Source organism: Rhineura floridana, chromosome 3 (genome assembly GCF_030035675.1).
Source record: "Rhineura floridana isolate rRhiFlo1 chromosome 3, rRhiFlo1.hap2, whole genome shotgun sequence".
In the NCBI taxonomy this organism is placed as follows: Eukaryota; Metazoa; Chordata; class Lepidosauria; order Squamata; family Rhineuridae; genus Rhineura; species Rhineura floridana.
In genome coordinates, this window is record NC_084482.1 from 214,722,268 (window position 1) to 214,737,688 (window position 15,421).

General features: G+C 45.5%; 1 protein-coding gene and 1 non-coding gene across 6 annotated transcripts; one reads left to right on the forward strand and one right to left on the reverse strand.

Moving 5' to 3' along the window:
* Positions 1-1,419: 1,419 nt before the first annotated feature.
* LOC133381539 (zinc finger protein OZF-like) lies at positions 1,420-10,640 on the reverse strand. 5 transcript variants are annotated; one of them, XR_009761692.1, is made up of 6 exons: positions 10,363-10,640; positions 6,573-7,083; positions 6,264-6,390; positions 5,990-6,078; positions 3,151-5,748; positions 1,420-2,008 (listed from the first exon to the last, which is right to left on the reverse strand). XR_009761692.1 is itself a non-coding variant. In XM_061620761.1 (6 exons), exons 3-6 carry the CDS (start codon positions 6,987-6,989, stop codon positions 4,084-4,086), a joined length of 2,298 nt encoding a protein of 765 aa, XP_061476745.1. In that variant the 5' UTR covers positions 6,990-7,083; positions 9,721-9,979; positions 10,363-10,640; the 3' UTR covers positions 1,420-4,083. The 5 variants fall into 5 exon arrangements, 4 of the variants coding, with proteins under 4 accessions (XP_061476745.1, XP_061476746.1, XP_061476743.1 ...); XM_061620761.1 differs by adding an exon at positions 9,721-9,979 and having other exon boundaries at positions 1,420-5,748; XM_061620762.1 differs by having other exon boundaries at positions 1,420-5,748; positions 6,002-6,078.
* An 81-nt stretch (positions 10,641-10,721) lies between these two features.
* Positions 10,722-10,829, forward strand: LOC133382640 (U6 spliceosomal RNA). Its single transcript, XR_009762028.1, has one exon. It is a non-coding gene; the product is annotated as a U6 spliceosomal RNA (small nuclear RNA).
* Positions 10,830-15,421: the final 4,592 nt, after the last annotated feature.

Sequence of the window (15,421 nt, forward strand, 5' to 3'; positions counted from 1 at the left end):
CTAGTCATAGTTCTGATTTAATTTGTTCTAACATCCATTATGTGTCTTTCTCGCCCACAAGCTTTGGATCCCTGCCCTTAATAAGTGGCATTCCCCACCTGGGCCCCTTTGGGGTCTTGGCCTTCCCCCTCCTCCTGCTTGCCAACACAGCGGTCAACCCAGCGCTGCAGGCTTACTTTACAAGGGGCTCAAAGTGAAGGGAAAAGAGCTCCCTGAAGGGGACAGGTGCATGTGTGTCCAGAAGGGTCAGACACAGAGATCACCTCCCTCTGGGGCAAAGTGGGAAGGGGGGGACTTAGGAGGAAAGCACTCACTCGCCCTTCTCTGCCATTCCCAGCCTGCTCCTGCTCCTCCCCCTCCTCCTCTCCCCATTCCCTTTCAGGGGCTAGAGTCTGGACATCTCCACACGGGGTCCTCGCTTCCCCTGCACCTTCCTCTGCAGCCCTGCCAGGGTTAAGCAGGTACGCACATGCACACACTGCCTGCCCTCTACAGCACCACTTTCCTCCGGGGCAGAAGCAAGGCAGGAAGGAACTTCTCTTTTTTCTTTTTGAAGGGGTGCGCTTTCTCCCCCCGGCCCCCAGTGAAGGAGGGATGCAGAGTGATCTTCCTCACTTCTTCCGCAGATTTGCCTGCAATTAGGGTCAAATCTTGAAGTTTCTCTCCCTCCCCCCCCCGCTTTTCTCTTTGAAACTTTGTCAACCTCCTCTTAGGAGGGTGTGCTCCTTTTTAACACTTCCCGGGATCATAAGAGGCTTGGAGTGAAATAAAGTTTCCCTCCTCTCTGTAGAAACACCTGGCTCCCAATTTTATGGTTATGTTAACACCTGTCAGGTGTCCTAATCAGCAGAAATCTCCAGACTGGTTGCAGCAACTGGAATAACAGCAAATGGTGCCTTACTGAGTTGGAAGGGCAAATTAAGGAATTCCATCCATCCTCCACCACTCTCGCTAACCAAGGGCTGTAATCAGTGGGCTCAGGATCAATCCTTCCAAACATCTGAGCCATGTTGCAAAATAAAAATAAAACATATTAAGGTGATCTTCTTGCCAATAATCACATTTTGTCATATAACAGGGTTAAGCGCAAAATGGTAGGTGATGATCGTTCCATAAGGAATACTGACAAAGTTCTATACCTTTAGAGTGTTGGACTATGACCTGGGAGACCAGGGTTCAAATCCCCACAGCCATGAGGCTCACTGGGTGACCTTGGGCCAGTCACTGCCTCTCAACCTCAGAGGAAGACAATGGTACAAACCCCTCTGAATACCGGTTACCACAAAAACCCTATTCATAGGGTCGCCATAAGTCGGAATCGACTTGAAGGCAGTACATTTACATTTTATATCTTCATGGAAGATGTTATGAGACAAAACAGGTTCTCAGATGCTGATTACTAATATAAGGGGGGAAAACTTTACCAAAAATGTTTTTATCCTGTTCCTCAGACAAAAACAAACAAGACTCTCCAGAAGGGCTTACAAATATCATTAATAAAGAACAAACCCTGCTCTTAGGTGCACAGTCTGAATGACATGACACAAAAGGAGAGACTATCTGGAGGGAGGAGAGGAACAAAACAACCCAGGCACTATTCCTTTGTTACAGAGTCCTGGTGATGAGTAGCAGGAATGCAAGGAGAGAAGGAACCAAATGCTGCTGATCTTTCAGGAGGGAAAATGGAGAGGCCCCACAATCCTCCTCCTTTCCTCATGCCAAATAGTCTGGTGGAACGGCTACTGCTCGGTGACACTTGAGGAAGGACCCTGGTGGAGCTCATCTGATGTAGGCTAAATCGGTTTCTGCTAAGACTGAGCAGACAGACGGAGGATCTGAAGATTCCTGTTGTTTTTGCCAGTTGGGAATGTCTATGGCAGGGTTCTCCAGCCTTTTGGGACCTGCGAGCACATTGCAGAGTTTAGAGAAACTGCCTCTGGAGAGCGCGGCCAATCATGAACTTTCTGCAGGGAAGCTGGCCAGTCACAAAATGGCAAGGAGGTAAAAGCTGGATCAAGTCAGTAAATAAATAGAGGAACATCGTGAGTTTGCATGATTTTTAAACAGGGATACCCTCTCCCCTCTCAGATAATCAAATTAAAGCTTGCTTAGAAGTTTAAATCAACAATCAGTGCTTGCCAGCACCACACACACACAAATCAATCCAAAGACATCCATTTTAATTAAATGCTGTTTTTTACTGGATGCTGAGTAAAAATATTGCACATTCCAGGGGAACAATTTTAATTTGGCCGGATGCAACTTTTAACCAAACACCACGGAAAAAGCAGAGTGTTTATCTGGGTGTGGACTTTCTCGAAGCGTGGGGGGGCGGGACCCGTTTCCTTCCCTCTCTGTTGCTGTGTACAGCGAGGGCAGAGAACGTCAGGCTTGGGAGACTAATGTGGCCGAGCTCTGCACCCTCCCCAATGTTTTTGCCTGGCTGGGAGGTGTCTCTGAACTGTGATAATTCCCACTGCATGCCTGAAAGGACGTGAGCTTGTGGAATCCTCTGATTTGTGTAAGGCTGGAAAGGAAGAGTCACATCCATTGCCCCTCCCACTTTTGCCTTTGGCCACACCCACCACTGGCATGCAGACCCTGGGCGGTTGCCCGCAAGAGAATGCAGAGATGGTCAAGCGCTTTCTTCCTGCATGCCTAGTACAGGGAGGGGAATCGCCCTCCTGCTTAAGATGGTGCAAGAAAGCACAGTAAAATATGGGATAACAAGAGTCCTCTTGAAGCCTGCGTTCTCCACGAGGCTGAATGACTGATTGTGCAATGCCAAACTGAGCACAAAGGAACGATACCCCAACAGACAATTATGGAACAACAGGCTGGGATCAAACCTAATATCCATATACCTGATAAGAATCATTTAACGTAGCATACTAGCGTGCCTGCAGAGGAACTTCATTAGTGAAGGTACCCATCAAAACATTTGAGAAAGGCCCTAAGCAGGAATGGGACAGAATTATTGACATCAAAGACTAAAAGAAAATGGCTGTTCCCCTGACATTTCATAGCTATTCTAAAAAAAATCAGAATTGTAGTTCAGAAGCATTGGTATTTAATTAAAGACTTACCTGGGTGCCAGGATGGTCTCAGATTTCCTTATAGACACCACAGAAATCTAAGAGATATACTAACCTTAGTTTTTCCTATGCCAGCCCCCATCTGGCGCTTTCTTACTTACAACCAGTCCAAGGGGTGGCACTGCCTGTCAGCTTTCTCCTCCCTGTAAAATTGAGCAAGGAGGAGGGGCTCTGCCTGTCACTGGCTCTGGCCCCACTTCTTGTTGGCCTCCCTGCCTTCCACCCCACTGCTAAGTCCAGTCCATCCAAAGTCCTTCAGTGTTGCGCTATAGTCTGTCCTGCTGCCATCAACAATATGGAAATTAAATTCTTCAATTTCAAGTCAGCCTCATGTCCATTGTACAAGGAACAGGAACACCTCCTCCCCTGCAATATTTACAATTGCTTGATGTATTACTGATCAACATGAAATAACTCTTGGGCACGTCCACCAAACATGTGTCCTTGTTTGGGCAACCATGCAAACTAGGGCTGATTGTACAAGAAATGCATTAACACTTGTATGGGTGCCGTATACTTTCTATTACATATTTTTAAAGTTAGTTTCTCTAATACTTGCTGAGATGATCTCATCATCCAGATGATTCTGAAGGTCTCAATGGCTTTTAATAAATAATTTAAGCATATTGGATAGAAGTTGTATGCTCATATACAAGGCCTCTCCCGCAGACTTAGCTGCTTCATCGACTCTGTCGGTAAGTTATGTAATCTTTTCCTCTAAAGTTTTAAACCCTAACTCTCACTTCTTTACTAGGTCCACATGTAGTGTAGTGGTTTGTGAAGCTTCCATAGTGGTCTCTTGGGAGGAGGCCTGGTCATCTTTATTAGACTTAGAAGTCTTTAATGAGATTTTGAACATACCAGGCTCGGCCCCCTGCAGTGGGTCACATAGGACAGGGGCTTGAAAAAGTTTGCGATTGCAGGTTCTTTACCTCCCAATCTACCTGGGAGCATATCATAGCAACATATACTTAGTAAAGTGGGCAATTCAAGGTCTCAGCGAAGCACAAAAGGTGATTAAATCAGGGAAGGGGAGCAGAACATCAAAGTGACCCTGTTCCTCCTCCGCTCTTATGCATGCATTCCCCCCTGTGTGAATTCTTTGATGACTAGTCAGTTCTGTTTCCTGAGAGAAGCTCCTTCCACACTCCAAGCATTTATGCAGTTTCTCCGCCATGTGAATTCTTTGATGAGTAGTGAGATTTGTCCTGAGACAGAAGCTCTTTCCACATTGCAAACATTTATGTGGTTCCCTCCCTGTGTGAATTTGTTGATGGACAGTGAGAGTTCCCTTCTCTGTGAAGCTCTTTCCACACTCCAAGCATACGTGAGGCTCCTCCCCAGTGTGAATTCTTTGATGTTTAGTCAGATCTGTTTTCTGAGAGAAGCCCCTTCCACATAGCAAGCATTGATGCAGTTTCTCTCCAGTGTGAATTCTTTGATGAGTAGTGAGACTTCCCATTTCGGTGAAGCTCTTTCCACACTCCAAGCATGTATGAGGTGTCCCTCCTGTGTGAATTCTTTGATGACTAGTAAGACTTCCCTTGCGATGGAAGCTCTTTCCACATTCCAAGCATTTATATGGCTTCTCTCCTGTGTGAATTCTTTGATGACGAGTGAGACTTCCCTTCTCCGTAAAGCTCTTTCCACACTCCAAGCACCTATGTGGTTTCTCCCCTGTATGAATTCTTTGATGAGCAGTGAGAGTTGTCTTCTGACAGAAGCTCTTTCCACATTCCAAGCATTTATAAAGTTTCTCCCCTGTGTGAATTTTTTGATGATTAGTGAGATCTGCTTTCTGACAAAAGCTCTTTCCACATTGTAAGCATTTATACGGTTTCTCCCCTGTATGAAATCTTTGATGTAAAATAAGGTAAGCCCCCTGAATGAAGCATTTTCCACACTCCAAGCATTTATGTGGTTTCCACCCTGTGTGAAGTTTTTGATGAGTAGTGAGAGATGTCTTCTGACAGAAGCTCTTTCCACATTCCAAGCATTTATATGGTTTCTTCCCTGTATGGATCCTTTGATGAGTAATAAGGTTACACCTGTGGCGAAAGCTCTTTCCACACTCCATGCATTTGTGTGGTTTCTCCCCTGTGTGAATTCTTTGATGACGAGTAAGACTTGGCTTCTGTATGAAGCTCTTCCCACATTCAAAGCATTTATATGATTTCTTCCCTGTATGTATCTTTTGGTGAGTAATAAGGTTACAACTGTGACGAAAGCTTTTTCCACACTCCAAACACTTATGTGGTTTCTCCCCTGTGTGAATTCTTTGATGAATAGAGAGATTTCTCTTCTGAGAGAAGTTGTTTCCACACTCCAAGCATTTATACGGTTTCTCCCCTGTGTGACTTCTTTGGTGAATGGTGAGACTTTTCTTTTGACAAAAGCTCTTTCCACACTCCAAGCATTTATGTGGTTTCTCCCCCGTATGGATTCTTTTATGGGTAATAAGGGTAGAACTTTGACAAAAGCATTTTCCACACTCCGAGCATTTGTATGGTTTCTCTCCTGTGTGGACTTTGAAATGTGTTTTGTAACAAATCTCCTCTGTGATTTCTTTGTACAGTGATTTTTGGTCAGGATTCAGCAGAGCCCATTCCTCCTCAGTGAAATTCACAGAAAACTCCTCAAGGGACCCTGGATCCTGAAAGGAAGGAAAATAGTTGCCTCTTTATAAACATAAACATTCTCAACTACCAAATTTCTGAACTCTCATCAATGAACGATGACTATTATCCTGCAGATAAACCTCCTCGAGAGGCATTCACAGCCTCCCTAGTGGGCATATTTGACAGAAGCAAAGAGGAGAGAAATCTGTTCAGGCCCAGAGATGTGAGCAGAAGACAGAGGCACCCAGGTGGCATCTACCCTCTCTTTCTACTGACCTGTCCCCCTACCTGATCCAGTTCCACAGCATTTGCTTCCCCTCTGGCACAAAGAAGAGATGACCGAGGAGGTCTTGTTGACATCTTTTCTGTGAGACACAGAAGTAAGTGGTACCAGGTTAAGTCCTCAAGTACTGAAAGTAAATTTAGTTTTGAACTGTGGAAAGGGTTACTGAGAAGCGACTCTCCATCACTTCCAAACATTCGGGAGACCACAAGAGCAACCTAAGGATTTATTGCATAATCAACAGAGGGATATCAAGTTAATCTTTACCCAGTGAGGTGGCCTGTCCATCATTTTCCTGAACGCTCCCCCTTTGCAGGAGACTCTCTCTGGCATCCACTGGAGCCTTCTGTGACTGCAGGAAATCAGTGCCCACTTTGGCAAATAGACCTTTTCCCTGAAACAATGAGGATATCCAAGACAGTGAATGGGAAGGAGGATTAGAAAAGGCACAACTGAGTGCGAGTCATTCCTCTATGAACGATTCCTAGTAAAGCTTTGGCAATTATAGAGTGCTCTAAGATCTCCCTACTCACATTCTGAGACACTTGGAAGTACCAGGATGAAACTCTCTCTCACCTGCTGCTCCGCCTGCTTCTCGTCCTCTGCCCAGCTCAGGAGAAAACCTTCAGCCAGGGCCACCGCCTGGGAAGTGGTCTCCACTCTACATTCTCTCACCCAGCTCTCCACCTCTGATGGAAGGACAGCCAGGAACTGCTCCAGGATCACCAGGTCCAAGATCTCATTTTTCGTGTATTGATCTGGTCTCAGCCACTGACGGCAGAGACTGTGGAGTTGCCTGCAAACTTCTCGGGGCCCTTTGGCCTCCTGGTAGCAGAGCTGCCTGAAACACTGGCGATGTACGTCTGAGCTAACTGTCTCCTTCTTATCCAGGATCTTCTGTACTTTTCTTTCCCAGAATACTTCAGGACTGCCAGTCCGGATGATATCCAGACCTCTTCCTGCTTCCGGACCAACTGAGTCTTGGTCTTCCATGTTTCATCACTGTTGCAAGAGAGCCTCCAACCAGACTCAAGAGACCCCTCCCTCGTCTGCCAAAGGCTATGCTAATTGGAGGTGCTACAAAGACCTGCAAAAGACAAAACATTGTCCACTGAGTGGAGTATAACACTTTCAGGAGAGGAAGACTTTCCCTGAGGAAATGCGGATGAGTGTGGATAGCAACCAGATCATCCCCCAGAAGGCAAAGCAATTGCATGCTACGACACAAAGAAAAATGAGAGACCTGTTGAGGAGTTTCCTTAACGTGAGGTCCGTGGATTAAAGCCTTAAACCTGGTTGAGAATCAGATGTGACATCCCTCCCTGTGGTCTGTCCGCTACAATTCATGGGAGCATAAGAAGAGCCTGGCTGCATCTAGTTCATCATCCTGTTTTCTCAGTGGCCAAATAGATGTCCCAATGGGAAGTCGAAAAGCGGAGCATGAACACAAGAGCAGCCTTCCCAGTTGTGATCCATAGCAACTGGCACTCAGAAGCAACGTTCAGCTAGACAGATGTACATCCTCCTCTGCTTCAACAGTGCTGAGGTCTGAAGCTCCCTTGAGTCCCACTTGTTTGCTGCCAGCATGGCTTTCTATGGGTGGTATTCCATGCTAGTCCTACTCAGAGTAGACCCATTGAAGTAAACAGACATGACTAACAGTTTCACTAATTTCAAATGGGTCTACTTTGATAGGACCTAGCTGAATAGTGACTTAAAACACACACACATGCAGAATTTTGCACAGTAGAGTTTAAAGTTCTCCAAGGTAGGCATTGATCTTTGCATATTCCAAGGGTCAGCACTGGGGCATAGCTCATATTAAAGTGATTCTGAATGTGCACCAAAGAAGGCAATTTCTTTATTATGTAAATATGTTTAGTTAGAACCAAGGACGTTCACCCTTGACTTAGAGCGGGGGTGCTAGGAACTATAGGGTAACATTGGATCAGTGCTACTGAATGTGTTCACCATCCTGTGTTCAGCCAGGGAACTTGCCTGATTCTCCTGAGATTTGGGCTGTAGGTGACCTCTGGATTCTATTGCCCGACACTGAGCAGTTATAGGCATTTGCTGCCCACATTCAGTGAAATATTAAGATTTACAGTGTGTGAGAGTTTAAGATAACTTTTTCTGAGACAGCCAAGAATCGCTCATCGTCTGCATTGTCAAAATGTCAGCACAACCTGCAGTTCGGGGCTTAAAAATATTGCCCCATACTTAGTGATGGTGCTGAAATGGTGGTGAGGCCTGGACTTCTGTTTGTCTGCATTATGTTGGGAATCTCTTTGTCTGTGAGCTCTTCTTTTTCCCAGTGAACTTGGCAAACAGACCAACATGATGGTCTAAGGCAGTAGTGGGGAACCTCGGGCCGGGCCCCCGAACGTGGCCCTGTAAGCCTCTCTATCTGGCCCTGTAAGCCTCTCTATCTGGCCCTCAGAACTTTCCCCAACCCACACTCTTCACTGGCCCTGCTTCACACCCCACCTGTTTTTGTGTGGCTAGAATGGGTCCCTGAACCCTGATCCTCCCAGGCATTTTAATTTTCTTAACCATTTTAATCTTTTAATCCGTATTTTTAATTTTTGTCGTATTGTGTTTTTGTAGTGTTTTTTTGTTGTTTGTTTGTATATGTTTTTATGATTTTTATTATGATATATTGTATTTTATCTTGTTTGTTCACCGCCCTGAGAGCTATTCTGCTAAGGGCGGTATATAAATTGAAATAAACAAATAAATAAATAAATAATAATAATAATAATAAAAAGTCCTGCTGAATCAGTCCAAAGAGAAACTAGTCTACCATCCTGTTCTCACAGTGGCCATCCATATGCCCTCTCCTCCTCCGGATGCCCAATGCCCAGCAAACTTGTATTCAGAGGCATACGAGTCACATGCACACCATACATTTAAAGTGCTTGGCTTCCCCCAAAGAATCCTGGGAACTGTAGTTTTCTAAGGGTGCTGAGAAAGTTAGCTCTGTGAAGGGCACTTGTGCTCTTAAATTGTTTTTTGTGTTTTAAAATTTGTATATTTGTTTTTAATGTTTTTAATTGTTGTAAACCGCCCAGAGAGCTTCGGCTATGGGGCGGTATATCAAATGTAATTAATTAATTAACTGATTGATTGATTGACTGATTGATTGATTAAGGGCAAACGACACTGAGGCTTTTGTAACTCAGGCAGCAAGAAGAGCCTGGCTGCCGGATTAGACCACAGCCGCACGTAGTCCAGCATCCTGTTCTCACAGTGGCCAACCAAATGCTGATGGGAAGCCTGCAAGCAGAACCGGAGCGCAAGAGCACTGGTACTCAAAAGGCATTCAAACACTGGAAAAAGTAATATAGTCCCAATGGCTACTAGCCTTTAACCCCCATTCAGAGTTATCCAAATTGGTTGGGGGAGTGATTTCCATTGTTTTAATCATGCACTTGTCAAGCAGTGCTTCTTGTAGCATGTCCTGAATCTCCTTCTGTTCCATTGGATGGCCCTGGGTTCCAGCATTATGAGAGCAGGAGCTTTCTCTGCACTACGTATCATTTCCCCCTCGTCTATCATCTCCTCCTTTCCTTGGCTTCTATCTAAGTTAAAACCCCAAACTAAACTGCCGTGGCGTTTAGTGTAAACTGAAGCCTCCACTCCACTGAAGGAATGCTAGTTGATTAACAGCAAGACCTGCAGACAGTTTCTTAAGCTACTGAACTCATTTATGCATGAAACCTACATTTCCAGGTAGGCCACAACGTTTTTCTTTATTTAGACGTATTTGTAATTGTTTAATGTAAAAACAAGTAATTCCTCTACAGCCTCTGATATCTGCTATACTTCCTCTCCACATGGAGGTTCCACTCCTCACAGCCAGTGAGCTGCCTTGCCGGGGCAGATCAAACATTCACCAGGGGAAGCAAAGTCCTTTTCCCAGCAGCCAGCAGCCTTTCCTTCCGAGGAACCCACAAGGTTTGCACCAGACAGGAACTGGGACCCTAGAATAGTAAAGTTGGGAGGGGCCTTTAAGGCCATCGAGTCCAACCCTCTGCTTAATGCAGGAATCCAATTTAAAGCATCCCCGACAGGTGGCTGCCCAGCCACCTCTTGAAGGCCTCCAGGGTTGGCAAGCCCTAGGGAATTGGATCTACCTGCTCCGCCCCAATTTTTAAGGCTCTCAGGTCTTCCTTGCACAGCCGCCTCCTCTGCTCAGGGCTCGGCCACGTGCAAAAATGCCCAAGAGAAAAGACGGTGGGCGGCCGGCCGGCCAGGGAGCGCCCGATCAATGGGACCCTCCGCTTTCCCAGTCAGAAGCTCTGAGCCCTTTCCTCCCTTCCCCAGACACCCTCCCCTGCGCCCCTCGGCACCCCGGGGAGCTCACCCGATCCCGGGAAGGAAGCACCAGACGCAGCCCTTTGCAATGGAGCTCGGCGAAGGCGGGGCGGGAAGCGGCTGGCAAGGGGCTCCGGGAGACACAGCCCCCTCCCCAAACCACCCCAAACCACCTCCCGCTCTAGGACTCCAGTTCACTTTCCTTAACTCTTTCACGGCCAAGCACCCTCCTCTCTCTCTCTCTCTCTCTCTCTCAGACTCAGAGCAAGCTGCCTTGCAATGCACAGGGTGCCTTTCGCCTGTGAGTCGAAGCTGGCCCGAAAAACGCTGGGGCGGGTTGTGTTTTAGGAACAGAGGAACACCCGCTTAAAAACAGCGCGAAATCATCATTAAAACGACTGGCTGCTTGTTCCCAGTTCAGCAGCACCTATGCTAAGATTGAAAAGATACAGGGAAGATTAGCAAAGGCCCCTGCGGAAGGATGGCACATAGATTCACGAAGCGAGCCATTAAAAAAAAAAAGTCTTGTTGCTCTTATGTGCCCTCAGTTCGACTGCGACTTATGGCGACCCTATGAATCAGCGACCTCCAAGAGCATCTGTCATGAACCACCCTGTTCAGATCTTGTAAGTTCAGGTCTGTGGCTTCCTTTATGGAATCAATCCATCTCTTGTTTGGCCTTCCTCTTTTTCTATTTCCTTCTGTTTTTCCAAGCATTATTGTATTTTCTAGTGAATCAGGTCTTCCCATGATGTGTCCAAAGTAGGATAACCTCAGTTTCATCATTTTAGTTTCTAGTGATAGTCTGGTTTAATTTGTTCTAACACCCAATTATGTGTCTTTTTCGCCCACAAGCTTTGGATCCCTGCCCTTAATAAGTGGCCTTCGCCATCTGGGCTCCTTTGGGGTCTTGGCCTTCCCCCTCCTCCTGCTTGCCAACACAGTGGTCGACCCAGCGCTGCAAGCCTACTTTACAAGGGGCTCAAAGTGGATGGGAAAGAGCTCCCTGAGGGGGACAGGTGTATGTGTGACCAGAAGGGTGAGACACAGAGATTCCCTCCCTGTGGGACAAAGTGGGAAGGGGGGGGACTTAGGAGGAAAGCACTCGCTGGCCCTTCTCTGCCATTCCCAACCCGCTGCTGATCCTCCCCCTCTCCCCATTCCCTTTCAGGGGCTAGAGCCTGGACATTCCACAGGGGGCCCTCACTTCCCCTGCACCTTCCTCTGCAGCCCTGCCAGGGTTAAGCAGGTACGTGTGCACACATACACACTGTCTGCCCTCTTCACCCCAAAGCCCAATGAGGGACTCGCCAGACTCCAAAAAAGCAGGATGACTGAGGCAGCACTTTCCTCCGGGGCAGAAGCGAGGCAGGAAGGAACTTTTTTTTGAGAGAGGGTGTGCTTGCTTTGCAGAGCTTCTGCTGAGTCACTCACAATGATTACTGCCGATCTTTGGAGCCCTCAGCAGAGCGGAGCAAGCCAAGAGCTGCATTTTCTCCACTGGGTGGGAAGGGGCATTTATCACCCAGCCCACAGTGGAACAGGTGCGCACTGACTGATCTTCCTCACTGCTTCTGCAGATCTCCCTGCAATTAAGGCCCAACCTTAAAGTTTCTCTCCCTCTGCCCCCGCTTTTCTCTTTGAAACTCGTCAGCTTCCTTCTCTTAGGAGAGTGGGCTCCTTTTTATCACCTGCAGGGTTCCCCCTGAGAGAAACATGAGATTCCTCCCAGGTATGGGGAACCTTTGGCCCTCCAGATGTTGCTGAAACTACAACTCCCATCATCCTGGCCCTTGGACATGCTTGCTCAGGTTGATGGGAGTTGTAAGTCAGCAAGATCTGGAGGGCCAAAGGCTGCTCCTTAGCAAGGCTCCAACCAATCCCAAAATTCATTAGGAGGACTTACGGTGCCATCCCATCTCCCCTCCTTGCAGGATGAAATAATACAATTAATACAATTACCCCCCTCCCCATACACACACACTTTCATGCTGATGTGTTTCAGTCTCATACAAAGCAGGACTGATGAAGTAACAGCACAGTCCTTCACAATCTGGTGCCCTCCAGATAACTATGTTGGCTGGAGCTGATGGGAGTTGTAGTCCAATGGTGGCTGGTAGCCGCTAGACCTGGTAGGTTTGCTACGATGTCATGGAGCTCCCCATCTTCCTACCTTGCAAACACACTATGGACGCTTATGCATTGCAGTTTTACAAACAGCACATAACTAAACTGAAAAGGGTTTTACTTTGTTTCAGAAGTGGTCCCTCCTGTCATAGTGGCTTCTCTGATGGGAGAAAAACCAGAGCTTGGAAAAGTTACTTTTTGGAACTACAACTCCCATCAACCCAATCCAGTGGCTATGCTGGCTGGGGCTGATGGGAGTTGTAGTTAAAAAAAAAAAAGGTAACGTTTCCAAGCTCTGAAACTGTGGCCTCCACCTGTTCTGGTTCCTTCCCTATCATCCTCCTTTGGAAAGTGTTGTGTGCACCCCAGTCTCTGAGCAGTGAGAGACTTCCAGGGGTTCCGTTTCCTTGAAATGAAGGTCAGTGCAGACTATGGGGTCCTTAGGCTATATGGTTTTATTTACACATATATGCAACTTGTGCACAAGACAGTGGGGTTCTCAGCATTACCACTCCCACAGATCTTGCTTAGGCTTCTAGAGGAGGCTTTCCAAAGCCATGGTTTTGGATTCAGCACAGACAGTGAGGCAACCCTCTCTGTGTCCTCTCAGTTTCCAGCTTCACCTCAGACTAACACGCACTCACAGATTACCTCCTGGTCCCAGGATGTGTACTGCAGTTGTTCCTATGGCAACACATCTCCTCTTGAGCAAGCCTTTGACATGCAAATCAGGTCCATCTACTGAACAAAGAAACTAGCTTAGCCAGTCCTATTAATTTATGAAACGAAGTGGTTTGACCAGTCCAGCAGGCCTCTCCCGTTGCTGGTGTGCATGGAGTGTGACAAAAACAAATAATTGGGTGTTAAAACAAATTAAGCCAGAACTATCATTAGAAGCTAAACTGATGAAACTGAGGTTATCATACTTTGGACACATAATGAGAAGACCTGGTTTATTTATTTATTTATTTATTGAACTTGTATACCGCCCCACAGTCAAAGCTCTCTGGGTGGTTCACAACAACCAAAAACAAATACCATTTAAAATACATCTTTTAAAAACAATTTAAAGCACAATTTAAAAATTTAAAACAATATAGAACACACTAGAAAATACAATAATGCTGGGAAAAACAGAAGGGAGTAGAAAAAGAGGAAGGCCAAACAAGAGATGGATTGATTCCATAAAGGAAGCCACAGACCTGAACTTACAAGATCTGAACAGGGTGGTTCACAACAGATGCTACTGGAGGTCACTGATTCATAGGGTTGCCATGAGTTGTAATCGACTTGAAGGCACATAACAACAATAATACCACTTCGCTTTTCTAAAGGAATCTCTAACTGGTTTCCAACCTGTCTTTAAATGATCAAGTAAAACATGTGGGCACTACAGATATTGCTGAACTACAACACCTATCATCCCTGGCCATTGGTCAAGCCCACCATGGCTGATGGGAGTTGTAGTTCAGCAACAGCTGAAGGGTCAAAGGTTCCCCACTTGAAGTAGACAAAATATCAAAATAAAACATTACAAATGAGAACTGGATACTGGTACAGTAATGATCACATGGAAAGCAGCAAGAAAACAAAATATTCTCTTAAACATTGTTTTAAAAATTACAAATAAAAGCAAATACAAAAATGCAATAAAATGCCATACTGTTGTTTAGTCGTGAACACTTCATTTGAGTTGTTTCCAGATAGAGTCTTAATTTGCAAATAGGCTGCAATCCAATACACATTTACGTGGGAGTAAGTCCCATTGAATCCAATAGAGCTGACTTCTAAATAGATATGTATTGGATTGCAGCCTAAAATATCACAAATGGGTTGTTGGCAAGCAGTTTTTTTTTTTTTTTTAATGAGCAGATTTTCCCTGGAGAGTAAATCCAGATTAAATTGGGGAGGAGGAAGAGAATGTGGGCTGGCATTTAAGTGCTGGCATGCAGGTGCTGCAAATAATATGACTGTATGAGGGGCACCAATCCCACAATAAACACCCATCTGGAAGCACCCTTGGTAGACCAAACTGCAGCTGATCCTTTCCATGAAAACTGCTGAGGCCACAAACTATAGTATCAGGAAGGTGCTGTTGAGATTTATGCCCTCTGAATAAAGAGAACAGCTGGTGCAGTGTAAGAGCTGAGAGGATCAGAAAGTCCCCAGTTCAAATCACACACACACACACACCTGCTGTAGGAGGGATAATAAAATGGCTGACCTTACAGGGTTGTTGTAAAAATTACCACTGGATAATGCATGTGAGATTATTTGAATACTGGACTGTACAAACCTTAATGACAGTGGTTTTTATAATATTTTATTTAACAAGATTTGCATACCACTTCATGAGAAAAAAAATCCTCTACGTGACTTACATAAAATATTCATAAGAAAATGCCAATAAAATCAACAGACTTTAAAAACAAGTAGGCATTGTAAAGTTATCAAAATATATGTATTTTCGTTAAGTAAGATGCAAGAAGCATTCTGAAGCTACTTGAAGGCCAGGCTTCCCATCAGTTAGGATTGAATCACCAATACATTTACCAGTTGTGCCCAGAAATGGCAACAACTTGGATATCCTACACAAAAAGGTCAGTGCCGTATTCCTGTCATCCATTTGCCTCTGAGTCACCACTGAAGTTCAGGTTGCTGCCTACCCTCTTTAACAACCCAACCTAGCTGGTTTTGTTCTGGATTTGTCAGTTAGGATTGTCAGCTGATTTTTTGTAAAAGAAAAAATCAGATACAATTAGGCAGTTTTAAATGAGTGCAGATATGAGTCAATGAACATGCAGGTTTGCAACAGCTCACCGCTTTGGATCTTTTCATACAAGGGAAGAAAAACAGTTTCATTTTAGTGCTAAGTTGGGAATGATCAAGCAAACACCTGTGTCTTTAGACATTATTAGAAGTCCCAGGTGGTAGATGCCCAAATGTTTTATGCTCAGGACTGGCTCCATGTTTGAGGAGAC

Excerpts from the sequence above, each read along its gene's own strand:
- LOC133381539 (XM_061620759.1), bottom strand. The coding sequence starts at position 6,989 with ATGGAAGACCAAGACTCAGTTGGTCCGGAAGCAGGAAGAGGTCTGGAT. Across the intron at positions 6,391-6,572 it reads AGAAGCAGGCGGAGCAGCAG|GGAAAAGGTCTATTTGCCAA; the intron begins GTGAGAGAGAGT and ends TCATTGTTTCAG. Across the intron at positions 6,079-6,263 it reads TGGACAGGCCACCTCACTGG|AAAAGATGTCAACAAGACCT; the intron begins GTAAAGATTAAC and ends TGTGTCTCACAG.